Source organism: Pezoporus flaviventris, unplaced genomic scaffold, assembly GCF_033815535.1.
Source record: "Pezoporus flaviventris isolate CSIRO_AGI_PZ_B2104156 unplaced genomic scaffold, CSIRO_AGI_Pfla_v1 ptg000066l, whole genome shotgun sequence".
Lineage (NCBI taxonomy): Eukaryota > Metazoa > Chordata > Aves > Psittaciformes > Psittacidae > Pezoporus > Pezoporus flaviventris.
Genome location: NW_026892614.1, coordinates 28,753,087 through 28,778,966, shown reverse-complemented (window position 1 = coordinate 28,778,966; position 25,880 = coordinate 28,753,087). Strand labels below are relative to the sequence as shown.

The following is a 25,880-nucleotide window of genomic DNA, read 5'->3' as shown; positions in this document are numbered from 1 at the left end:
AAATAAGACGTTACAATTCAGACCCCAGTTTTGTGTCATCAGTCCTGAACACAACTTTTGCTTCAACAGGTTAGCCTTGAGAAACCATGCAAGATTCACCACAGTCAAATGAGACATTATCACTAGCCTCTCCCTCTGCTCACAGCAAGGCAGAAAAACACACCACCACCTTTTCAGCAAATGCTAAACCTTGATTCAACTTTCAACTTAAATACTCCTCCCTTCAGAGGTTACCAGACATTAATGAAGTTTTCTGATAAAACAGCACACATGCTTCTCGCTGGAAACACTGAAAGCAAACCTAGACTCTCAGTGACCAAAGCTTTCCTGGCAGAGCTCTCTCTCCAGATTTATCATTAACATCTACATGCTAACACTGCTAAATAATTCAGCACAGCATTTAGCCTTACGTCCTTACCTCTCTACGCAGAAACCGTTCTCACTATTTACTGTACTTCCAGCAATAGGGAGAAAAAACCTGTCTGGACCATGGTTCCTCTTTGCACTGTGTAAATGAGGGAGAGTCTCTGCTATCGACATAGTGGTGTGGGGTTTACTTATTTTATTTTGTTGGGAAAAGTGTTTATTAGGTACCTAAATATAGAGCATTATTTATCTGAGCAGAGTCATGACTGTGTGGACTCAGATTCACATGCAAATTCCCCTTTTAATAATCCTAATGCAGGAACTCTCCAATCAGAGCACTATCAGCCCCAGCTCTCGGATACCTGATGCCAGCTTTGCTGGTAATGTAGGCCACTGAAGCAAATCCAGAGAGATTGAGTTGGAAGTGGAGAGAGGCTCTATTTGCTTGGCTTCCCGATGATGGGGGGGGGGGGGGGGGGGGTGTCTAACTTCTTTTTTTCTTTTCCACTATAAATGGGATATCATTTAAGAAGGATCATTAGCTGAGAGCAGCCCAGCTCGATCAAGGCTGGGAGGCGGAGACGCAGTTGCAAGCAGTGAAGCAAGGTGGAGGCACGAAGACAGGAGACCAGGTTAATGAAAGCATGAGGTGGCTCTTGGGCAGCAGCTGGACGAAATTTGGACATGCTGACAGGGGAAACTATGACTGGCTAAACAGCGAACCAGGTGGACCACTTCTGGAAACAGAGCTTCAGGTCAGTACCCCCTGCTTGTCTCTGTAGCATGTCCTTTGACTTTGCATGTGTGTGTATGTCTGCGTAATGTCTCAGTGTATAGCATAGAGTAAATATGGGGATATTGATATGTATCAAAGCAGAACTGCTTAATTACATAGAGCATTTACTTATTGCTGCTAAGCTGCTTTAAACATATTTGTGGGGAAAGAAGAACGGTAGATGGAAAAATCTTGCTGGGGCAGCAGGTAAAGAAGTTTAATTATTTCTTTTAAGCATAATGCATTCTCCTATTCCTTCATTTCCTTTCTTTTAAATGCATGTTTATGCTTTGGATCTGGTCCCATGAAGCCTTTCTGCAGATGTTAAGTCAGTAGCAGTCAGCAATGAACTCTTGTTCACTAAGCTGTGCACTGATTACTTCTGTGAGAGAGGATCACATGCAGGCAAACAGGGGGAGGGAAGTAGCCCTCAGAGATAAAAACACAGTCTGCCTTTCTGGCTTTGGCTGGGACACAGTGAAAGGGTTTCTCTGATCAGAAATCATAATTTAAGGTGCACATATAACCCCAGTAAATACCTGAGTCAAGTAGCATTAGCTAATGAACTGGCCACACTACATAGCTGGGATATCAAGTGTCCAGTTGTAAAATAAAAAAGGGTAGGAGTATGTGTCTGTGGGTCATAGCAGGAGAAAAAAATAGTTTTTAAATGCCTCTACAATTTTAAACACGTGTACTTCACCAGTAACACTGCCAGCGTTAGAATAGCAATAGCAAGGTCTTCACACCTTTGGACTGGTTTTGTCTGACAGTGAGAAACAAACAGCAGAGTTGCATTCTAACAAGTATCTAAGAATTCTGTATAAATCTAGGCTCACTTTAAAATTGTATGTCATTATTAATATATCCAAAAACACAGCAAAATGTTTTTCTATTTGCCAGATTTATTAGGTTTTTCTTTTTACAAGCAATAATGAAGCAGCTTTAAGAAGCAAGCACCTATTCACAGACCATAGCCTAATGACTTCAAAGCAGACTTTGTTCCAAATCCACTAAAAACATTTCAGAAGTATTGGTTTCCTGATTCAGCTTCAAAAGATATTAGTATAAATATGGGCTATATTAATAAAAATAAGTGTAATAAAGTTCTAAGTAGCCTATGAAATCATTAACATAATCTTAGCACCAATCAAACAATCACTTCAGTGGGAATGTCAGCAAAATAAACTTTAATTTTATTACCCTTACACAAAAGCTCTCTTTAAACTTATGCTTGGCCTTATTAGGTCATTCACTTCCAATCCAGGTAGGAGGCTCCTTTTGTCTAGACAGAGAGTTCAATTTTAAACCCATTCCATTACTCATCATGGAAATACCACACAACTCGGCTGCACTCTGCATTCCATTCCTTTACCAACAGGCACAAGTTAAAAAGCTCATCTAAACTGATACGATTCATGTAATCTGTAAGATGGCAACTGCACATGCTCAGCATGTTGTTATAAAAATATAGGCAGACAGACTACTAATGAAAGGCTTTACTACTTCTAGTGCGTGCTCAGTTTGGGAAAACTGACCCTGTGCTTCAGTCCCTACAAAGGTATAAATGAAAGAAAGTGAATAAATACATGTTTGCAATGGCCAAACCATCCTACTAAAATCAGTTCTGGGGGGAATAAAAAGAAGAGTTTTAAGAACCATAACCCCTTTTACCCTCATGCCTTTGTCTGCCTTTTTCTTTATAAAGGGTCCCTGTACTTCTGTGTCTACAACTTATTTCATGCTGGGACCTGTAGCCTTATTTTCATCAGTTATAAACCTGACAATAATGCCTGTGATGACACAGGCAGAGCACACTGACCTCCAGGGTAGCAGCAGCATCAAAACTAAACCAGTCAAGAGAACACCACCAAATAATTCCCTTAGTCACTTCATATGCTCACTTTGAAAACTTCCAGATGTTAAACAGGAGAGGATTTTACTTTCTTTAGTTGATTCCAGATATTTACTATAACAGTACTGGTAACATAACAGCTTCCATGAGCCTCAATATATGTAGTGCTCAAACACAATAGTGAATGCATTTTCTCATTTTCCTGTGAAGTGCCTTATGCACCTCAAAAGACACACTAAAAAAGTGCTAACAAACTTTAAAAACCAAAAATACCCTAATTTTTAAAAGAAGGATTTAACATCTGAATTAGAATAATAGCTGAACATTTTCTTCCAACTCTGCTGTTTCCTGCAGCTCATTTAATGATCAGGTAAGACAACAGCTTGTACTGCCAGAAACTCTTTAATAAGAAATGATCAGTAAATATGAAATAGTTCTTTAGTGTGCATTTTTGTGGTAAAAGACAGCTAGGGAAAACAGCTTAATAGCCAACCCACTAAAGTTTCAATGTACTTTAAACTTACCTTAATGGGTTTGGCTTTAGACACACAATACCTCAGGGAAAAAAAAAAAAAAAAGCAGATATCTTCACTGCACTATTTGTTAGAAGTCAAAACCTATTTACTACATTTTTCTTAGGCATGACCACATACTACAAATTTCATGATATGACAACAAAGCAAGGAGGTAACAAATGCCTGATAGATAATCAGTTGAACGTAGGTTACAATGTGATTTTGTAGCTAAAGGAATGACCATGATTCTTGGAAGAATAAGCAGAGAAAGTTTTCATAGATCAAGAAGGGGACGTTGGAGTTCCCCGCCCTTTTCACAGAGCCATTACTGCCAACAGCCCATTTGCATCCCCGCTTCCAAATGCTTTGAGGAAAGAACCACTGGAGTTCTCCTCACTTGCAAAGCTGCCTTTGTTCAAAATAAAGGAAATCTGATCCATTGACCTGTTCAGTCTCACCATAAAAATGTGAAAAAGCCATCTGATTACAGTCTTCAAGTACTTAAAGGGAATGAGTTGATAATACACAGAATTTTAGGGTTTGGGTTTTTCCCACTCTCTCGACTAGTCTCTAAATGAGAACCAGTTATTATAAGCTAGAGCTAGATAGAGTCAGACTGGAAATTATCTATATTGAATTTTTAAAGTGAAGCTAATACAACAATAGAGCACAAATGCTATTTTTTAAAAATAGCATATTATTCCTGTTAACACTACGGCACAATTCAAAAGCTGTGGGAGAGACATTTTGTGGCTACATTTTGCAGGACACAAAGCTGTCACAGCAGTCATAAAAACAGAAGTTATTTTTCTACGGTTTTAAAACTATTCTGGCATAGCTGGCAGAACAAACTCAAGAAAGAGCCCAAGTCCAGGCTGTTCTGACAAACTGTGTTGTACCTGGAGCTGGCCTCCAAAGTTAGAATAGCCCAAACAATAGGTATTGTAGTGGGTCCTGATGAAAGGAGTAGCTGTGGTAGTATTTGTTCTTTAAACAGCACAGTTTTCTAAATGCAAACAAACACTAGGAGGTGGATCACCAGCCCTATTCCTTTGCAACTGGCTATTCTCCCTAGCTTTAAAAGCTTGACCAACCTTCCACAAAAAGGACAGGTCCTGGTATAATCCAGGAGTAATAAAACCTCATACCAAAATACATACAAATCCAGGTTGTTGGGCTTTTTCCCCACTGGAGACAAGGTTTCCTGGAAACCCACCACTCTTCACAACTTCTCCATTTGTTTTGTCATAGCTGTCATTTGTTTTATGGACCAGTACATAGAATCTAGCAATCTATAAATCTGCAAAACATATTGCTTGAATATCCCTAAGGCAGTCAGAAAGTCATTTGGAAAAGCAACTGCTACATCTGCAGGGGAGATGGAGAATATATCTTTTATTTTCTCTCTGATTAAGAGGTCTCCAGGAATCCCACACACTACCTATTTGCTTTGATTACAGAGCAGTCAACAGTCAAGCTCAACCAAAGATGACATAGAACCATTTCTGTGCATCATATTGCCTGCCACCATGATGCTCTTCCTGGCATTCCTGCTGCTCTTCCTGTACCGCCGTTGCCAGCACCCCACTCCACAGGGACAGATCTTCAGCATCGACCTCCCCGAGTCCCTGCCTGAGCATGATGTGTCCAATTTCCTTTCCGTGCTGCCCTGGAACAATGAACAGAGCTTCCACTACTCCACTCTGCTCCCTGATGCCACATTCCTCACTGTGTGCTTGCCTCCATCCTACGAGGAGGCCACCATGAAGACTTCCATGGACGAGGCTCACAGTGAGCTCTCTCCAGAACCAGTGCCTCCTTACGAAGAGAGCACGCTGCAGTCCAACAGTGCCAAATAAACTTCCTACAGAAGCACCTTAGCTGAAGCATGCAGCCCCTCAAGGCACAAACATGGAACTGCTATATGGCCTTTAAAATTTGCAAGAAGATTCCAAGCAAAGCGCCAAACCAGTGAACTAATGAAAGAAGAAACCTGGAGTAATAGGGAACGAGCCTCTTCACCTCAGTCTACTATGCTTTTCTACTTTCCACTTGTTGCAAGCATATACACACAGTGTAGCACCAAATCAGTCCCAGACTGGTAACATGGCTATTCTAGTTAAAAAAGGGTGTCACACAAGAATTAAACGTAAGGACAAGTGGAAATCTGTCCCTCTGCAATCCCTCAGCTACAAGGAAACATGAATTATGCTATAGATTCACCAGTCACGCAAAGGGGTTTTAGCATATACCTGTTCCAGTTTGGCTTTTTCTTTTTCATGTTTATTTTTAGTTGAATTTCTGGCAATTCTGACTATTTCCGATTCACACCATCTGCGTGTGTTAACATCACATCATTCTGCAATGCTCTGGAATGATCACAACAGATCTCAGGAAAGCAGATATGTATGTAACCTCTACAAAATTTCCAGCAATTGTCCCCAAAGGTTCAAACGTGTGCTGTGGATAAAGGCTGTCTTATCACAGCTGAACAACAAGGAGAGCTAGAGAAGACCTGATCATTCTGGGTGAGGAAGACTCTAGAGCACACAAGAGTACACTCACACTGTCGCTCCGAGCTACTTGCCCGGGTCTGCAAGGTCCTAATATTCCAGGCTACTGCCTTGACTTCTTTTCCAATTTACAAGTCTACAACAATATACCCTGTGACGTATTTGGTGCAGCGTGAGAAGGAGTTGGGGGGAAATAAAATCAAATGCACACACACAAAAATCTGGTCTGTATTTCAAACCAGCATTATACCCCCTTCTCCTTCATCACTAGGTCAAAGTAAATCTCATTCAAGCGCATTGGTGCCAGTGGTTCAGTTTCAGGAGGGCTTGCACATGCATACTTTTAGGCAATGGTGTATGTTATTTTTAATTCTTTCTTACAGGATAACATTTTCATGTTGATAAATGCTCTTGTTACAGAAGGTGGTTACTACAGATCCTGACAGCCTCAAAAGCTATGACAGCTTCTTCCTTGCAGGTGTCAGCTATTCCATGATACTACATTTGTCTGCGACCTGCCAACATAACAACTACTACATACTGCTGTGCGGCAGTCTTGGTGTAATCCCTAATTGAAGCGGCTGTCCTGAGTTACACGCTGTGATTCCAGCAACTGTCATGAGGTGTCAGTATCAGCCAGTCCTGCTTTGTGAATGTACCACATCCCTTTAAAAACAAAACAAAATCCAATCCAAACCAACCAACAAACAAAACTCCCAAGATAATGGAAGAAGAATTCATCACTGTACAGCAGAAGAAAACCAGACAACTTTCGAGCTGCAAGTAGTTCAATCTCATATTATTGCCAACAATGGCACAAATCACGTCACCACAGCAGCCAAGAGCAGTGCAGGTCAAACCTGATGATTCCACTCACACAGTTCACTTAAACTAGGAGCAAAAAGATCTGCTTTATGTGATTCAGAAATGGATTATTTTCTTGAACTACACTTCTGAGACCATTCCCTTTTCTAACATTCCCTTTTTGTCTCCAAACTGTAAGAGGAGGTGTTTTGGACAAATCCAAATTCAGTCACCCTTTTTTCTTTCTCAGCCATGTCTGGGACGAGTTCCTGGTATTCGCGGAGGCATTTAGAAGTAGTGTTATTTTACTGTTTCCTTGCCTTTTTTTTTTTTTTACCATCGTAATATTTGGTACATGGAGTTTCTGCCACCTACAAGGAAAGCTGCAAAAATACGAGACCCAAACAACATACACTACCTAATCATCAAGGTACAAAGGTTTCAGGTTCAAAGGTAAATCACTTTTGCCTTTGGTGTCTGTATATTCCACTAATTTCAGCAGAATCACACAGATACGCTTGAAAATTCTGCCTTTGTCATATCAATTTGAATGTATTTTGCCTTAAAAAGATCTTTGTTCTGGAATGAGTTACACTGTTGTCAGCACAATTTCTTTTTTACCCTTAACCAGAGTAGCACCTGAAACCCAACCCTGGGCTCATCATTCTAAACTGCTCTCCAGTTACCTTAGTTACAATTCAGATAACTTTTGACCAATATTTCTTGTGACCAAGACTGATATACTTCCGTAACTAGTCAAGAACTGCTATTGTCTCCACAAATATAGCGAATGACTGTCTCTCACACAGTATTTCTCAGATAACTCTCAAATCCTGCCATGTTTTTATTACAAAAGTAGCAAGTTAACACACTGGTACCATCATTTTAGTGTGAGGTGTCCCTGCCCATGGCAGGGGGGTTGGAACTAGATGATCTTAAGGTCCTTTCCAACCCTGACTATTCTATGATTTTATGCTCTAGACCTGTGTGCCAGGGGTTGTGTATACTCTAAATCAGGCACAAGTATATTTTTTTTTTTCCTAAATTTATGACTCAATATGAACTAGAGCACAAGGAAAGAACTGCTGTTTGATATTGCATTTTATGCTTTGCAGGTCATCCTGTAACTTAGCTTATTTTTCTAATCTATTATTCTTTGCCTAGCTTATGCAGCCCTTATTTTAAATATAACATCTAATAGAGATTTTGGAGATAAGAGACAAGGTATGCTATAAGTATGAAGTATGCCTGAATACTGTACCCAAGAGCTCCACATGCACAGCTAGCTCTCTTTAGCCAACATCACCGAAGTAATGCAAATATTCTTCACTATGAGTTCCAACACTGGCACAGATTGCCTAGAGAAGCTGTTGCTGCCCCATCCCTGGCAGTGTTCAATGCCAGGTTGGACGGGGCCTTAAACAACTTGGTCTAGTGGAAGGTGTCCCTGCCTGTGGCAGGGGGTTGGAACTGGATGATCTTGAAGGCCCTTCTCAAAACCAACCATTCTGTGATTCTCTGATTTTGGCAGCTACGTGGGCCCTGTCCAAGCACCCCCACCCCAGCCAGCTAACGACACAATTGCCAGAGACAATTTTTACCTATCAACAGATTTTCAGTGTTACCTGGGACTGAGTATTTACAGTATTTACACCAAGTGCATTAGTTTCCACTAAATACAACTTTCCAGCTTTGTTACAAGACTGTTTCCAGGATGGCTTGGGTTTAGGGTGATCAGACTGATTTTTGAAAAGCTGAAAAGAGATTTTCATTACAATGACAACCTGCTTCCCAGGAAAGGAGAGCATGGAAAGGCATTCCCTCCCACAGACAGGTATCTGGCATCATGTTTAACACTACATACCGAGATTAAATTCCGCTTTGTCGCAGACTCATCGTGTTTGGGGACATCGGACATCAGCACACCCGTGAGCTGCTCTGAAGGAGAGGCTGGATTTCGCTGCTGGCTAACCCTAGGGAATTACAGTAACTCCCCTTCCCCCATTCTTTTGCCCCCAGGGCCGTACGAGCCCTTTTCAAAGCTGTTACGCCTTCATTTAGTAGTTTTTACCAATTGCTGTAATAGTACCCAACTATATGTACCACTACAACTGGTATTTTCCCAGTTAACGCCGTTTTGAACCGCAAATTTTGGCACAGTATACCTTCTCTCTATACCGGACAGCACCCCTTACAAGCCAACCCTGCGCCAAAAAGTGCTGCCCACCCCGAGTTTAAACACGCGTTAACCGATGAGCGGGAGGTTTATTTGAGAGCGCAGTGCACAGGGGGAGGGCGAGAGGAGACGCGCCTGACGAGGCCAGCTCGGTGAGGCGGGTGCCGAGTGGAACCGACGGGCTCCCAGGCTCCGGGCGGGAGGAAGGACCCGCCTGCGCCACCGCCCAGCCCCGCCCCGCCGCAGAGGCTGGCTCCGCCCTCTCTCACCAAGCAGCCAATGGCAGCCAGACCGGCTGGAGCCGGCCCATAAAAGGCAGGAGGGAAGGGAGAGGGTAGGGAAGGTGGTTTCAAGGTGGCTGAGGTAGGTGAGGACACGTTCATCGCCCCAGTTAAGCTTTTCAGTCCACTTTGTCAGCTCCGGTAGCCTCACTGCAGGTTGGCGGCAGTTGCAGAGAAAGTCCCTTTCCACAACTGCCGGTGGTAAATAATGACTGGCACCTCAGACATTATGCGCTCAGCTGCCTCTAACAGTACAAGGGCTTTTGTCCACCTTTAAACATGGCTGCTAATTAAGGCGGGCAGGAGATGTTTTCCTGTGTGTTTCGAGTTCCTGGAAACGAGAGCAAAGTGCCGGAGTCACTTAGGAGCAGCAGGGGTGTCCCGCAGGTCCAAGCAGCAGCTCCATCCAAAAACCCCACGGTTGAGTAGCACCATATTGAACATTAAGTGTCTGGTAAATCAGTACAGCTGTAAATACTTAATACCAGATACTTTGCTTAGTAGGCTAACGCTGAAGTTTTGTCTCAGTTTTCCTCACTAAACTCTCCACACAGCCCTCCAAGCCCGGTACAGCGTTGGCTCCCATGTCCCCAACCCACACCCCTTCCTTAGGGGAGTCCATGGCCAGCAGGTACCCTAACAAGGTGATGGAATGAGGAGGTACAGGGCCTTACAGGCAGCAAAAAGCAGGTGATGTGTATGTAGGAGAAGCAGGAATGCTCTTGCCAACATCAAAGGGAGAGCTTGGACACGCGACAGTTTCCTAGATGTCACCAAGCTCCTGCTGGATCCTGAAAACTTGCTGTGCAGCCACAAGGGTCAGTCGGCAGTGATTTTCATTACCTGAATTCACTAAACACAAAAGTGCAGCAGTCCTGAAGCAGATTCACAGACCTGGCTGAAGAGAGGGCAGGGAGTTTGTCTTGCAGAGGGTCTGGTAATTAACAAAGAAAAAGCCTACTGCTGTCCAGTTTAAATCCAGAGCCTCCATACATCTCACAGTCAGGGCACCCTTAATCTAGCTGTTGAATCAAGGGCACAGAAGCTTAATGGGTTAGGAGAAGTGCTTTCAGCAGTCAGTTTAAGGACAAGAATGGAGAAGGCTTTAAAGCCACACCTTGATCACCAGAAAAAGCATTTAACACAGCTCCTCCTAAATCTGCTTTCCATTTTCTTCCTCTTGAAGGTCTATGTATGCATACTCTGGTTCCACTGCTTGCACTACTTGGGAAGTTGTAACTTCAGATTAAATGCGATTTGTACTGAAGAACAAACATCAAGAGAACAATTCCTGTACTACTTAAAGCAACTTGAATATTTGACCTACATTAAAATTTCTTGAATACAACCATACTGAGAAGATTTCCATGGCTCTTTCCCATACGTACAAGGTCTTTCTTCAGCTTTGATGTGGCTCTCTGTACAACAGGTTTTCCTCTGACACAGCATTATAAAAGCAAAGATCCTTCCAACAGAAGAAACTACTTCCATTCTGGGTCACAGTCAGTAAAACAGCAACAAACATTGTAATGTAACTCAACATTTAAAAATACCTGCAACAGACCTTGCCTGACAAGCCACAGGAAAGCAAGGTTCAGCATTAACAGATGTCTTCAGATGTAACCGCTATCTTCAGCGAACTTTTCAAAGCTACACTCCCAAACTAAGGTGTAATGACATTTCACCTGTGGCCTGGTTTTTGCAGAGCAATCAAGGAGTTCCCAGGATTTAAAGGAACCCTTAAGCAATCATTATGCAGCCAAAATCTGTTTTTCTTGGCTAGTTTCAATTAGATGCTAGTGCTGCTCTTGACTTCCTTGCGAATTACTTAGCTGCTACCACCTAGCTGAGCCTTTCTAATCCCACAGGCAGCTGCGGTCTTTTCCTATGCCCGTCTGTGAGTAAATGTAACTTTTTCCAGTCCTCGGAGAGGAGAAGACTGGGAGGAATAAGTATCTTCTAGGGACAGGGACACTCTTCTCAGGTCTGAGTGCTTGGCCCATGAAGAGCTGCCCTCCACTTCTGAAAGGCTTGCTACAAAACAAACAATGTTCAAGACCAGTAGTGATCCTTCAGACATACTCCATTTGGTCAGAGTGCTATGAGCATACCACATAGGCTGAGGAGAAAGAGTGGGCCAGGTAGCAAGGTTTCTTCAGAAAACTAAAGTGATACAGTTATATTGCATGGGGTGACAGTGTTCTCCCACTGGCTTTTCTGCTCTGTTATGGCCTCTTTGTGAAATCTGCATGAAAGTAAATAATTCCAAAATTATAAAGTTTCAGTTTCATGGAAACTAAAGCTTCAAGGAAAAGTGACCATGATGGTGACCTCATTTCCCTTCACTAAGGGAAAAACTGTAGTATTCATCTCTTTTAAGACACCAAGAAAATCCACATAGAAGAAAGACTCCATAACTACAGTGAGCATGTTAGTGCAGTGTGCACTGTGCAACACAGCAGAGAATACACAAGAAGGAACAGAAAAACAGGTGTTTGTATTTTGTTGCCCACAGAACTCTGGCAGAATAATGAAGTTTTGTTAGTTTTATTTGTGGTATTATTGCCCCCTGTACACAATTAAAGGAGCAAATGCAGCCTTTGAACAAGCCACTAAGATAGATGTTTGCTTGAACTCCATGCTCTTTAGCTGAACTATGAGTTTCTGTGTGCCACTGAGCAGTTTTTACTTACCTGGTCTTCTAAAGGGATGAAAATACAGATGGTGCCGCAGTGAGCCTGGTGCACATCCACTCTGTGTCCACTTTTGCAGTCCGTTAATGCACCAGAATGATAGAATTAATTTGATAGAACTGAGTATCTCCAGTTCCCCTGAAGAATGAACAGAAACGAGTGTGTCTGACAGGTGTGGATTAATTTGTGTGGTGCTGCCAAATGGTTTGTGTCCCTATAGTTCAAAGGGAATTTCCGGAATAATAAATTTAGTAAACTAGTACCTACTTTCCTGCATTAGGGAGCTGAGGTTTCATTTTTACCAAATAAACCATGTACTACCTAGAGCCAAAGCTTGGTCTCAGCCTGTAAGAGAGCAAAAGTTATTACCCACTTACCATAGGCATTCACTGGGGTGATTCTTATGCAAACCTCCCCCAGTTTTTCTTTTTTTCCTTACAAAGGCCACAATTTATGTAGATTGTATCACATCAGATTACGTATTACTTTTTATAATCACACGTTTTCCCTACTTGGCTGCGGGAGTCAGCACAGGCAGGATGCAGAACAGCCAGAAACACATGGATGAAATGCAAAGAGTAAGTTTATCTTCATTACCTCACCAACCAGGGGATCCCCAAAGCAGCACCCAGGCAGGGAAGTAGGCACCACGGAGCTCAGTCCATGCTAGAGGATCATCAGACTTGCTGCTTCTGCCTGTGTATCAGGCTCAGTTTACCACTGTGCTTTGATCTTTCCCTTAGCAGGGCAGGAATCTCAGGCATGTCTGATAGGGTGCCTCTAAGTCTATGGCAGGCCTGTGTTATCTAAACACAGATGTTCTATTTGTCAAACACACAAGGCTAAACAATTACTGTGATGTATGTGTTTTTCTACACCCCAGCTGCAAGTCACTTGAGCATGTTTATAATCCTCCTCGCCAGCCTTCCATTATTATCCCACATTGATTTTTCATATATCACAATAAAAACATTGTGCCTACAGGAGCCAGGGAGGAGAGGAAAAAAGCTTGGGTTCTTTGCAGACATGAAGGAAACAAACTGAATTCCAGGTTCCAGTATCTTCTCAACTTACAGGCTGGTGCAAAGTGCAATTGAAGACTAGAAGAAAAAACACAGATCTTGTCTGTTGTTTTCAGTATTCCCAGTTAGGTCCTTGTTTGATGCCTAAACAGGCATTCTTTTCCAGGTAGCATTTCTCAGGGCATCAAGTTCTTGAAAAATGCAAATTGAGGTATTTGGCCATTTATCTTACCAGTTGTCTCACTGAAAAGGTATTTAATACATGCTTCCTTTTGTCCCAGGGCCATCTCTTCTCACAAATATTTGGGAAACCCAAATATTTGCAAGTGAAGAGAGTACAGTATAACAGACTGTTCCAGGAGAGTCTTGGAAGATGTAGACTAACAGGCTATAGGAGAGGGTCCGACACTATGGGCACAAATTGATGTTGGGTGCTGACAGCAAAGACATCGCCCACTATGCATATAAGGGCATGTTGGGAGTGCCCATCCATACCGTCATTGCTAGGTGGTGTCACCACTATCCATAGCTGGTTGCAGTCCTTTCAGGGGTGTAAGGTGGGGTGGCTGAGGACACAGAACTGAGCTTCTAATTTGTGAGAGCTGGGTAGGAAACGGGGTGATGAGCAAGAGCATGGAGGTCAGGGTCAGTCTCTGGAATTCTGCTGGAGCAAAATGGAAAGAAGGCATCTGGGATTGTGACTAGGAAAGCAGACATACTAGCAGGGGGAAAGGTAGTGGAGTCGAAGGATTGGCAGATTATGTTAGAAGAGGTGAGAGAAATGAAGCTGCAGGAAGCACTCCTCTGAATCCACAGTCTAGGAAACCAGAAGGTTTCAGCTGCATGCAGTACCTGAAGAGCCAGCAAGGCTGGAGGCTCCTGTGCTGTCAGGCATTTATGTGGGCTGGCACCAGAGCAGGAGTTGCTTCCACTGATGGCATTTTCCCAGACAGATGAACTTCAGGAGCCCACAGTCTACAGACCAGGGCATAAGGACAATTAGGATTAGACTGCTTCATATTTATTGCTTTTAGCAGGCCTTTCAGAAGATACACCAGTATCACAAAGGAATCTTGATGCTAGCAAGATGTCTGAAGCAGGATGAGGAAATACCCTTGAAAGAATACTGCTAAGGCAGCCTACATAAATTACTAGATGACATGAAGTGTGGCTTATCCAAAAAAGGAGAAGTCTGACAAACAAGAGTAAAAACCAGATTGACTTTTGAGGAAGACATTTTCAGTTTATTGTCAAGATACTTTCTTCCCTCTTTTCTCAGCAAGTATTTTAGGTAACTCCTAACACGGACTAACAGTTTCATGTTTAAGAGGTCACTACAGTTTCCCAGACAATGGTGATGATTTCAGACAGAGCATGTCTGTGGCACAGAAAGTGATTTTTGAGATTCTTTGTTCCCAAAATCCAACCTGGATCTACAGAGGTTGTCACGTCACACAAGAAACTCATGCCATGAATTAGATGACCAATTTATTGCATAGTCAGTCCTGGGCTCCAGACCTGCACTTCAGAAAAGGCTTTAGTTTTACACAAGCTCACTTGCTTAGGGTTGCGCTTAACAGTCTAGAAACAAAGTGGTGCTGTGTATTTTTAAACACAGAGAAATAACCTATCAGCTGTTTTTTTTTGTTTTTTTTCCATGTCCCCCCACACCACCATTTCCATGTCTGACAAATTTTAGCAAAAAGCTATATCAGTAAATGGAGAAAACCAGTCTTGTCAATGTTCTGTGTTGGAATAAATAAAGGGCTAAAACCTCTTGAATATTACACTGAGGTACACCTTTTCACTTGTATAACACATCACAGAGAACTTTCTGTCCAGGATTTTCTCAAGTGATTTTCTCACTACCATTAATGAGGCCAGTGACAGAAACAGGGACAAAATCCTTCTGACTGATCCTGAATGACGGCCTGGATAATGGATAAAGTGTGCTGTGTATGGGAATATGCCAGTTCCATCTGGGATTGCCAGTAGTTTGGTACTGTACGCCCACAGCCTGCAAGTGGATATAAGCTACCCCAAAGCCACACTTTCACTTGTGTACTACTGCATGACCTCTGCTCCTGGCCATACGCTTCCTAGTGCACATTCTTGTTGTCTTTAAGATCTCCTTTCTGCAATGTGCTTTGTGTTAGGACTCTATAAAAAGGTAAATATATTAAAATCATTATCACTCCCTAGTTGGTGACTGTTGTACCAGCTGTAGAAATCTGGCCTTTCCTTTTTTTTAATCCTTTTGACCACACTGCAGCTCCCACTTGATACAATAATTTACAACAACCACCGTTTCTGAAGTACCGCATTACAACATTCTCATGAAGGAGAGAAGGATGTGACCATCTTTCAGACTCTGCTAAGGCAGCTTCTCCACTGGTGATGCTGCCTTGGGCACTGAATGCTCTTGTCACTGTAGTGCTCTTCCACTGGTTTTAAACTGGCCTAGAAAGCAGTTTGCGTTTTCCAGATGAAATTACTAGCTATTTTTCTAATACTCTTTTCACACTGGGCTGCAGAAAAATGGACACAAATTCCTGCCTACAGGACCTAACAGTGGATATTTGACTCACTTTTAAAGAAGACATTTGTTTACTACTGAGATGTACAAGAACAACTTGTGAGTTAAGTAATTCTTAAATGCTGCCACTGTAGAACCATTCTTCTTCAGATGCAGGTGGGACATTCTATTTCCAGTACTTCTTGTTTGTTGCCAGATTTTATCTAATTGTTTTTGTAATTTATATCTTCACCCCCAACCCAATTAGTTTTTACCATCTTAACACAGACCTTACATTTTTATTGTTTTTTTTTTCACGAGAGAGGGAATATGCAGGAACTTCTGCAAAGTACATGTCCTAACAGATGTTTACTTTTTTTGTTCATGCTGTACCTACAATTTCTGGTTTATACTGCAGTCTGGTGCACAAATAGAGCAGTATGCTACAGACAGAAGCAATTCGAGTACACTGGGATTGACTTTTCTCTCTTCTATATATACCCCCCGACATGCATATACTCTCACATTTGGATTCACTATTAACAGACAATTTCAAACTAGAAATCAATGACATTTTGCATTTGCATTGTTGGCAGAAGAACTGATGAGCCCTTAAGTGTTGGTTGTGCATTATGTGAAAGAACCTGACTGCAGAAGAGGTAAATTTGCAACATAAAACATGCTCAGTTTTGCTGGGGAAGCACTATCAAGGCTTTTACCCAGTCTTTCAAAACAACAGATGATATAGCACATCTTTACATCTTTAATGACATTTCTCTCTTTTACTCTGCTCAGTATTTATTAATTCACACCAGTGTAGCCAGAGTCATGATCCAGTACTGAATACCTGGCAAGATTTTAATGCTGCACTGATTTAAAGTTGGTAAGACCTCTTTAGAACCAAGAAAATTACCTGATTTCAGAAGGCTTTCTTGTCTTATCTGGGAAAGAAATGAACTTCTGAAAGTTCATCAGAAAATAAAATATATGGGGGGAACTCAGAGCTAAGATAATGTACTTTGAACATTATATAGCCAATGTAATTTGTAGCTTTGTGGCTTTTGTGAGTGCTTATTTTAAATAAAATAGATAAAATTATTCCTCATTGCCACTGTCAGTTATTTAACACTGTTTTTTTTTGTCAAAGTTTGTCCTTTTCATCTTCTCTTACAGAAGCAAACGATGCAGCATTTTGAAGAACTTGAAAGTCCTATAGTAACAGTTTTGTTGGAGCAGCGAAAGCCACTATAAATGGCTTTTCCAGAACTTTGTGGGAGCCAAACAATACATGACAAGATGTATTTGCTTGTAATATTATGAATCCATGTATGCCCGTGCTGCATGCACAAGTGGCCTCTCTTCTCTCCCAGAAACAACTGAAGGCGTAGCAAATACCAGAGCACAGGTGTCTGTGGAGAGCTGGAGCAAGTCCATGGAAATCCCTAGATACAGGGCTCTTGATAGAAGTTAGGCAGGATGAACCTGAGCTTTAATCTTCCTGATCCTACGTTCTTTCCAGACTCCAGGCACAGCTTTTATGTGTAGAACCCTTCCCAGAGTTGTGCTCAAGCCTGTAGTCACCTGCCTCATGTTGCCTAGGCTGTCCTAAAGCATTCCTCACTTCAGCCCATTACTGCTTCTGTAAGCTCACACGGATTTGTTCTTTTTCCTTTTCTAAAACATTTTTCCCCTGTTTGACTGACTTTGGCCTTCTATAACCTTTGAATTGTAAAAAAAAAAAAAAATTGACTATTTTTTCTTACCCCTTGTTGTGACTGACCTGTTGTTCCTTTGCCTTTTTCTCTCTTCTGTACTTAATGAAACTTGTCTTCAAGAATCTGCGTATCCTGCCCGCCTCATAAATTACTGTTGTTCTGTGCATTCACTGTACTTTTCTTCTCAGCAATCTTCCTGCTTCATCCTTTCTGCCATTATTCTGTGCCTTCTTTCAGGCCAAGCCTTATGAATGAACCAGCATCTAATCCTGGTTCTTTAAAACCCTGCCTTCATCAAATCTCTTTTCCCAATTCTTTTAACTGATTTCCAGTAACCTTCCAAACCTCCTCTCACCAAGCTATTGCTCCTTGCATAACTATCTTTCATTTAAGTTAATAAATTCTCCTCTCTCCAGTATATAAACAGTGAAGGCTTGTAAATGCCACAGAGCCTCATGCATGTATTAATAACGAGGGGCTCTAATTTTAAGGGAGACTGGGGCTGCCTGCATCTGACAGCAGTAAGAAAGAACTTTGAACATCAACAAAGGAAGCAAAGAATGAGTTAATACAGAGCAGAATTTAGGAAAAGACTGATGCTGAAAATCATTCCCAATAAAAGGAAAACCAGAAATTAATCTCACATCTAGCTTCAGTAATGAATTTTGGTTCAGAGGCAACCAACTGTAAACGCTGAATAAGCCCTCTAAGTGACAGTAAGATTCATTAAACATCAGGATGACAAGTCTCCTTTTTCTCCTTAGCATGGTCAGTGTATTTTTCATCCTCTTCTACTGCTCTGGATGTCTTTAGCAGAGGTTTGCTAAACTTCATCTATACTTGTTGACCTATAAAGCCACAACTGCAAAACGTCCCTATGAAGGAAACTTACAATGGAAGAAAGCAGCTTTGAAGTTGGATGCATGACAGAAAATTAGTAATGTTTTCCTTAGCATAATTACATACACACCAAAGTTGTTGCCAGTACAGAAAACACAGCCTAAAGCTGTCGTGCTCTTAAGGTTTTGTAGCAGAAACTTGGGCCAAGGAGTGTATTGCTGAGGAAACTGAGCTACTGACCAATTCTGTGTGCTGCTACAGAGCATGATGGCAGTGGGGAGATGACACAGTGGTATCTCCTTAAGAAAGTTTCCTCAGTTGCCTGAATAAGTATCATTACAAGCACTATTAAACATATTTCAGCACATTTAATGTATTTCACTGTACCTTATACTGTGTACAATGTAGTCATGTAGCATTATCAGTAGGGCTACACAAGCACTGCCTTCAGCCAAAACCTGAGCCTCAACCCAAACTCACCTAACAGCAGATGCAGGTTTTAGATGAGCATCAAGGCTACCTGTTGCCAGTGGAGAAATCCAGTCATGTAACATTCGTATTAAGTGTCACCTACCTGCCTTGACAAGATGGTGTGCATGTGAGCTGGGACTTCCCAAAGAGTTTCCCCCTATCACCTATAGCAATACCCAGAAGCATCAGCTGGCCAGCATGAGGGAAACAAGCTGGCCAGGCTCCCTCCCTCCTACGGGCATTTCATGCAAAATGCTGCCAAGTCCTGCACGAGCTGCAGACACTGTAATTTTCTCCAATGCTGCCATTTTTCACTTAGATGATTTCCCCATTTGTAAACACTAAAACAAAGCCTGAGCATTTTCCTTCTGGGATGGTGGCATAAGGACTAGTCAGCTGTTACACACAGCTCTAAAAGGGGCAGTACCTGCTGTGAAAAGGACACTGTGCTCTAAGTTCCATGTGATCAGCTCTGGAAGAAACACCAAAGCAACACTCATGAGACATTTAGCAGCTGCAGGACATTTTGCACTATCTCTTTGAAACAGTATGTAGTTCAGATCAATATTAATAATACCTGAAACAATCTACTTTATCCAATTAGGTTTGCATGTAATTAAAAGAAAATCCAATGGTTTTAAAATATATTTAGCATTCAAACACAGTAGAAAGCTTGCTGTGCACCACTTAATCCCACACATGTTCCAGTGAGTACAGCTGGATTCACCTTTTCCATTTCACTTTTCACACACTGCTTATAATCTGGTTCTCCAAGAATTTTAGTTTTTGGGGACAGGTTGCAAGTAAGAGAGAAGTAGTAGAAACTCTCACAAATGATATTATCAAAAGCTTAGGATTATTTCAATTTTTTTAGTCTCAGCATTGAGATGCCAAATAGGATGGATGGGTAAGCAGGCTTTAGTTGTCTGTGAAGTGAATTAGTACATTTTGCGATGAAAACCGGAGATTAGTAGCTGGATGCGTGGTTTCTGGCATTCGGTGGGTTGCCATATGCTGTGGGACACATCTTTTGAAGGAGATTTTAATCAACTCAAAAGACAATATGGCAACTGGCAGCCTTTTTCTTTATTGAAGCAAAGTCACAGCATTTTCATCACTATTCCCCTCTTGGGAAGGGAAGAGTTAAACAAAGGCCCCTGAAATTTACATTACTAACAAGTAGAAGGACTGAAGAAAGAGATTACAAGCGTATTTCTCTAAAATAAATAATCTACAAAGAGTGCTTTTTCTTCTTAAAAGCAATCTAAAAATGTGTAAATTCTACGGTAGGGAGATCAAAAGATATTTTAACAACTTTCAGTATTTACAAACAATACAAAAACTGCGCACACCATCAAATGATGCAAAATTCTCCTTAAAAATTAAAAGCTTCATTGCTACTGAGAACCAAAAACTCCAGCCAATATTTCAGTTTTAATTAATGGTCTTCTTTGCAATTGGAAAACCGTTATGTGTTTTTATTATCTGTAAAATATACAATAAAACTGAACCTCACTAAATTATTCAGGTTAAAAAGAAGAGAAATACTGCAGGCAAATCAAAGAGGAAAGTAACTGTAACTTATTCTTTGGTAACCAAAAGTTAGCAAGTATCTGTATTTCAAGTGATGAAAAGTAATAATCTTCCCGTTTTGCCCAGTGGAAGACAGACTTCTGGCAAAACACAGCTCCCATTTCAATTCTGAAAGACAGGCTCCACCTGCAGCTCTGTAGTGCAAGTTCTCAAAGTCAAATTTTCCTTTCTAATTCAGAAACATCACCCTTCCACACTCTAGCAGTACACTGCTTAATTCCTCTCCCACCTTTCTGCTGTCTGCTCGCATCCTCCCCACACATCCAGTTGTTCCAGTTCTCTAAGGGAATACTCCAGTCAAGGAAGCAATTCGCTTGGAAATGAGTGTTTCTCCAAGCATATGTGTGTGTGGCTGCATAGCAGCTAGTGGGGTGTTACAAAATTCAGCTCCCTTTTCCATGTTAACTATGTATTTCATTTTCCCTCAGGAAAAACCAAAAATAGAGGTACCCTGGACCAATTCATAACTTGGTGCACAAACTGCTTTAGCAGGACACACTCCACTAAACACTGGGGATATATCCCAGTAATAAGCCATGTAACACCGCAGCACCAACCCTACTCCCTGCTCATAGGTGAATGAGCCTCATTGTGCCTCTCCCTGCTTAACAAATGCACTACGCTGCACCACTACAATGCTTTTGAAGCAAACATCCATCTTGTAGCACAGGAGCCCTCCCATTCCTCTTTCTCAGGCTTATTCCTAAATGTTGCTTGCGCAATTGCAGTCAAGAAAAAGAAAAACTTCACACCCCTACAGGCTCTGTGAAAACTCCCCCCCCCGCCCCAAGAGGACTTCTAAGGCTTTACACGAAAAAACAAAATTCAACTGTTAACCTTCTTTAAGCCACAGACCACTCATTCAACCCAAGTCCTCCCCACCCCAACCCAACCATGCAGAACTATCATTGCTTTAGCATTTAAACACACACATGCAGTTCATGGATTAAATGCTCAGCAAAGTAAACTTGTCCTGGTCTGGGCTTTCTTCTGGAATCTAGTCCTCTGACATTTTCTAGACTAATATCCAATGCCTTTTGTCACTACTGTCTTAAAACTTTCATTCAGCTGAAGGGCTTAGATACTTCCTTGAAGTACCTGGTTGAGTCAGTAAGTCCAGATGGGTTGGATCCAATGTCTCCTTGCAGCCTGCCTCCTCAGCATACGGAAAGTCATTCACATCCATTTCATCACTGTTAAACATATCAAGCTGTCTCTCTTGCTGCTCTTCCAAAGTCCTTTGGACCCTGCCCTCTGACTGTTCCACCACCTCCCCATCTCCTTCACTAATGACGGTCATGGGGCTGCTCTGGATGCGGTTGCGGACATTGTACTTGCTGCTGGCAGCAGAGGGGGGTGTCCGGGACCGGCCGTACCTAGTGCCAGAGAAGGACATGCTCCTTGGCATCAGGCCCTCACTCTTGGCCCACTCCTCCTGGGCCCGTTTGCTCTTGCTGGGTGAGCAGCTGGCAGGGCTGTCAGAAACGTCTGGGGACGCATCCGTCTTTGTCCGGTGGAACCGCGGGTCTGTGTTCTTCAACATCTCTGCCGCGGACATGCGGGAGCTGGTGTCACAGCGGCTCCCTTTCTTCAGCAGCAGGGCTTTGAAGTTGTCGTTGCTGGTGCTGCTCTTGCGAACGCTCCTCTGGATAGATCCAGCTTGTTTAAGGGTAGTTAAGGTTGGGGAAGCACCAGTGGGAGTTACGGGGGGCGAAGGAGAATGGTTGCGGGTACGGTCGTCTTCTGAATCTTTACGGCCAAGGACTTTCCTTTTGGATCTGAGTGAGAAAAACAGCAAAAAAAGAGGACCAAACAAAAAATTAAACTTTTTACCTCTCCTAATTTAACTCATCTTAAAGGGATGACAATGAATTAAGCTAAAGCAGAGAGAGGGATAAGGGAGAAGTAATCTAAATCTAAAGCATGAGTAAGAACACCACCAAAACTGTATAGGCATTAATGCAGGTATTACAGGTATAAGCTAAATTTTATTGTTCTTCTTCTGCAAATCTGGAACAATGAAACTACTAAAACTGGCAATACGATGTCCAAAACCCTTCAGCAAGTTTAGTGAATCAGGTTTTCTGGAGTCAGTGTTCAACTGCTAAGATTAATGCATTATAAAGATTATACACAGTGCCATTTGTCTGTTAGTTTGGGGACCTGATTAAAAATATGTCATCTACAGTATGTTTGGGGTTTTTTGCTTTCTTTTGGTCTACTATTTCATTTGATGCTCTTTGGAGAATTAGAAGTGCAGTGTAGTGCACTTGCTTTTAGAAAAGGATACTGGAGTGCACTGCTGCTGAAGTTAAGATGGAGTAAAGGGAGCCACAGGTGACTACTCTGGATTAAATAATTTAAAAACAAAAGTCTCCTTCTCGACCTAAATATTAACTGAATAGTGAAAATTGAGTCTTCCAGCTTCTATTAAGATGCACAGACAAAATTCACAATTCTGTTGGTGCTCTGTCATTGCAACTCTAAATGAAGGCAAGACCAACTTCCTGACATGAAAGTTATCTTTCCAAATGAAAGGATGGAGTGTTTATTAATTTCAAGTAAAGTGCAGGGATAAAAAAACAAAATTAACAAGCAGTTATGGAGGTGGGAATAAGTGGAAACTGGACTTCTATTGCCCATTTTCCCATTATTAGAAATCTTGAAGAAATGTTTTACATGCCTGCTATCTGCAGCAAAGCTGCTTTGCTTTTTTGCAGGCTAAGCAAGAATTAATTCAAAAACATCGTATAAAGGCTAATTTCACATATGCTATTTTGGCCAAAGTTTAAAACAAGTCAGGAGACTTGTTACAAGATTAGCATGCTGTAATTTGGTATGAATTTTGATCAACCATGTGTTCAATACAGATCATTCCCCTTGTAAAACAGGTTTCTACTTAATGTGTTCTTTAGCTCTACTTTCTTAAAGGTCTGTCAGCTGAGTAGGTGACAGCAACAGACATTGCCCTAAACTCTGCCAAGACTTTGGAGTGATGCTGTCTCTGTAGTGGTAAAGTTTATGCACAGATGACTTATGATGCCCGCACAGGCAGCTGTAACAGCTGTTATTTTCAGCTGCTGCTGCCTCCACCTGCCTTTCTGGAAGAAGAATTAAATACCACCATCCAGTCAGCCTGAGGATGAATGGACACCAGAAGACAGCACAGGGATAAAATTATGCCTTTAGTAGTGGCAAATGTAACAAGCTTGTCTGGATTTAACTGTGTGTCAGTACCATAGGCAGCAAGTGGATTTGGTGCTTGGATGCTCTGTGCATCTATGCGAACATGTGCGTGCATTAGTTACAGGGAAAAGACTTTCCCTTCATTAGGGTTTTGGCTGCCTATGGGTATCTTTAAACACTGCAATGCTGGGGTTGTACTGCTGCTAAAACCCAAATGAAATTCCAAATATACAGAAAGCAAAATTCAGTTGCAAAGATCTTTAGGGCAAGACTGTTATCCTGGTCTGATGCTGAACTGCTAGACTGTGAATGCAGTGCAGAGTACTTCATGCTTTTGTCAGCATGTATGAATTATGTCAAAAACTTAAAATTAAGAACCAAGTTTGGTTTTGGTGGCTTTTCAGACTGAGATAGGGTACATATTCAAAGAAAACTGTGACTTAAACTTAGATTGTTCTTCCTGTCCTTAACACACATACCACTAAATTTCTCGTCTCACTCCAAAGCACATGTTCACGAGTATCAATCCCCAAAATAACACCTTTTACAAACTGTGTGTCTGTGGGGGGGTACAAGCCATTTTTAATTAATTAACAACCAAGGAAGATAGTAGCTCAAGTCTAAAGCCAGCAAAAGCAAGGTCTTAATAACAAATGTGTGAAGCAGTTTTAACTATGTCACATCCAGTTCCATTGTCCATTTCCCCATAAACTCACAAATTACATGTATGTGCATACACACAGAGATCCACTCCCTATCTGCATACAGAATGGAGAAGGGCTACTGGCCAGAATACTTCATTCTAAAAACAGATTTGTCGCAGTCCTGGTAAATGCCATGCAACACAAATGCAACAGACCATTTTTAGAACAGCTCCCACAAACCAAGTCTTGAGGAGTAACCGTGAGTTGTAAAAAGGCAGTATCATATGTACGGAATTGTTGTAACATCCGAAACAGAATAGTTTCAAAGATGAAAAGAATAGCATTTGCATCCCAAGTGATGCAGTCTCCCAGCCATGTTCTCACAACAGGCTTTCCCCATCCCTCAGTACTCCTGATGCAGAGCTCATGCATAGCTTCACAAACTGACTAAACCTAAATAAACCTATACAGATGCTGCCAGGTGTTCTCTATGACCAGATAAAGAAGTGGCCCCTGTATCTTTTGAAGTTAAAGACAAAGCCACAAGATGGCACTATCACTACATCGATTCTAGACTAAAAGCAAGCTCAGTAGTTCAGAATGGTAATGGTCTTCCGTGTGTACTGTTTAAATGGTGCACACGTTTCATTTTGTGGTTTTAAACCTCTTTTTTAATCTTTTTTTTTTTTTTTTGTTTAGAACCTCAGGTGAACAGCACCAAAATCTAGTTGCCTATTGAAAGTGATTTTGTTTTTAAGGGAAATGAATAATGTCCTTGATAACAGAGCCAGTATTGCACATTTCATTCATGAACCAGTTTGACACAAGACACCCGACCTCAGGCTGGATTATGGCAAACTATAATCCAGCGTTTGCCATATGTTTTGCCATATGACTGACATGTTGTGTTACTTGCCAGTTTCAGCCACGCTTGCCATGAAGCATTAGCGTTGAGCCTCTGTCCCAAACTGCACCATATAAGCAGCGAAGAGAGTAAAAAGAGATGGAGAAGAACAAGAATGAAAACAAAAAGATACACAGAAAAAGCAACAGTAGAGTTAATATGGCAGATTGAGAACAGTACAATAAATACTAGATGTAACTGATATTTTAAGGGGCGGGATATTTACAATATAATCTACATTGATTTAATCTGATAGCTTTTAGGTCAGAATTGATTAAAATACATTTGTAGAACAATAAAACACAAATTCTTTATCTTTTTCATATATTGCCTTACTAGAAAGCTGATAAATGTGTGCTTTCTGTTACAGCAATGACTGTTGTAATTGTGTGTTTTAGTAAACGTTAAATTGATTTCTGACAGAACTACAGGACCTGACTCTGGGAAGAGCAATTTCTACAGTACCTGTGAATGGCTGCAAAAAGATCTTCAGTAGTCCTCGGTCTCGCTGGTGTTGCCGCTCCATCCGCCTCTTCCCCATAACTATTGCTTGGCAGGAATGAACTATGCACTGTATCAGATTCAAACACCTCCACTATGCAGAGAAAATGAACAATACTGTCAGTCCATCGTGGGAACCCAACAGGCATACAGTCCTGAAACCTGCTCGCACTGCCTCTGATCAAGTGAGTACACTGCTGTCATTGCTGTGATTTCAAAACAACACTTGCTGAGGAAACTGCAGTGCACAAAATGCCTGTGCTTGCTTACACACATAGACAGAGAACAACAGTGAAAGAAAATGTGTATGGCTTCCACTAACACAAAATCAAAATTAACAAAGCTAACCACATTTTCATAGCATGAAATCTCAGCACAATTAGATAAAGCATCATTTTCTTCCCATGTCTGCAATAATGAGAAGTCGGAAAGGAATTTTAAGAAATCTCATGAAGCATTAATTGGGTTCCTGCAACTTTCTTTAGGCTTATAGTTGTAATTATTGCAAGGG

General features: G+C 41.6%; 2 protein-coding genes and 1 long non-coding RNA gene across 12 annotated transcripts in view; 1 reads left to right on the top strand and 2 right to left on the bottom strand.

The window, feature by feature from the left end:
- Positions 1-8,984, bottom strand: part of LOC133278651 (uncharacterized) — a 30,629-nt gene extending 21,645 nt beyond the window's left edge. Inside the window, exon 1 of the long non-coding RNA XR_009746621.1 lies at positions 8,693-8,984. This is a non-coding gene — a long non-coding RNA (uncharacterized LOC133278651). The remainder of the gene's footprint in view (positions 1-8,692) is intronic.
- SMIM28 (small integral membrane protein 28) lies at positions 294-7,137 on the top strand. The gene is made up of 2 exons (XM_061471740.1): positions 294-1,121; positions 4,972-7,137. Exons 1-2 carry the CDS (start codon positions 1,011-1,013, stop codon positions 5,368-5,370), a joined length of 510 nt encoding a protein of 169 aa, XP_061327724.1. The 5' UTR covers positions 294-1,010; the 3' UTR covers positions 5,371-7,137.
- A 10,625-nt stretch (positions 8,985-19,609) lies between the features above and the next one.
- NHSL1 (NHS like 1) overlaps positions 19,610-25,880 on the bottom strand; it is a 176,969-nt gene continuing 170,698 nt past the window's right edge. For 9 of the 10 annotated variants that reach the window (XM_061471730.1, XM_061471731.1, XM_061471732.1 and 6 more), the window contains 2 exons: positions 25,334-25,463; positions 19,610-21,912 (listed from right to left, as the gene is read on the bottom strand). In XM_061471730.1, the coding sequence (XP_061327714.1) occupies positions 21,195-21,912; positions 25,334-25,463 (848 nt within the window). In that variant the 3' untranslated portion in view covers positions 19,610-21,194. Of the gene's footprint in view, positions 21,913-24,880; positions 24,933-25,333; positions 25,464-25,880 lie in introns of all 10 variants that reach the window. The other variant, XM_061471739.1, reaches the window with a different exon arrangement.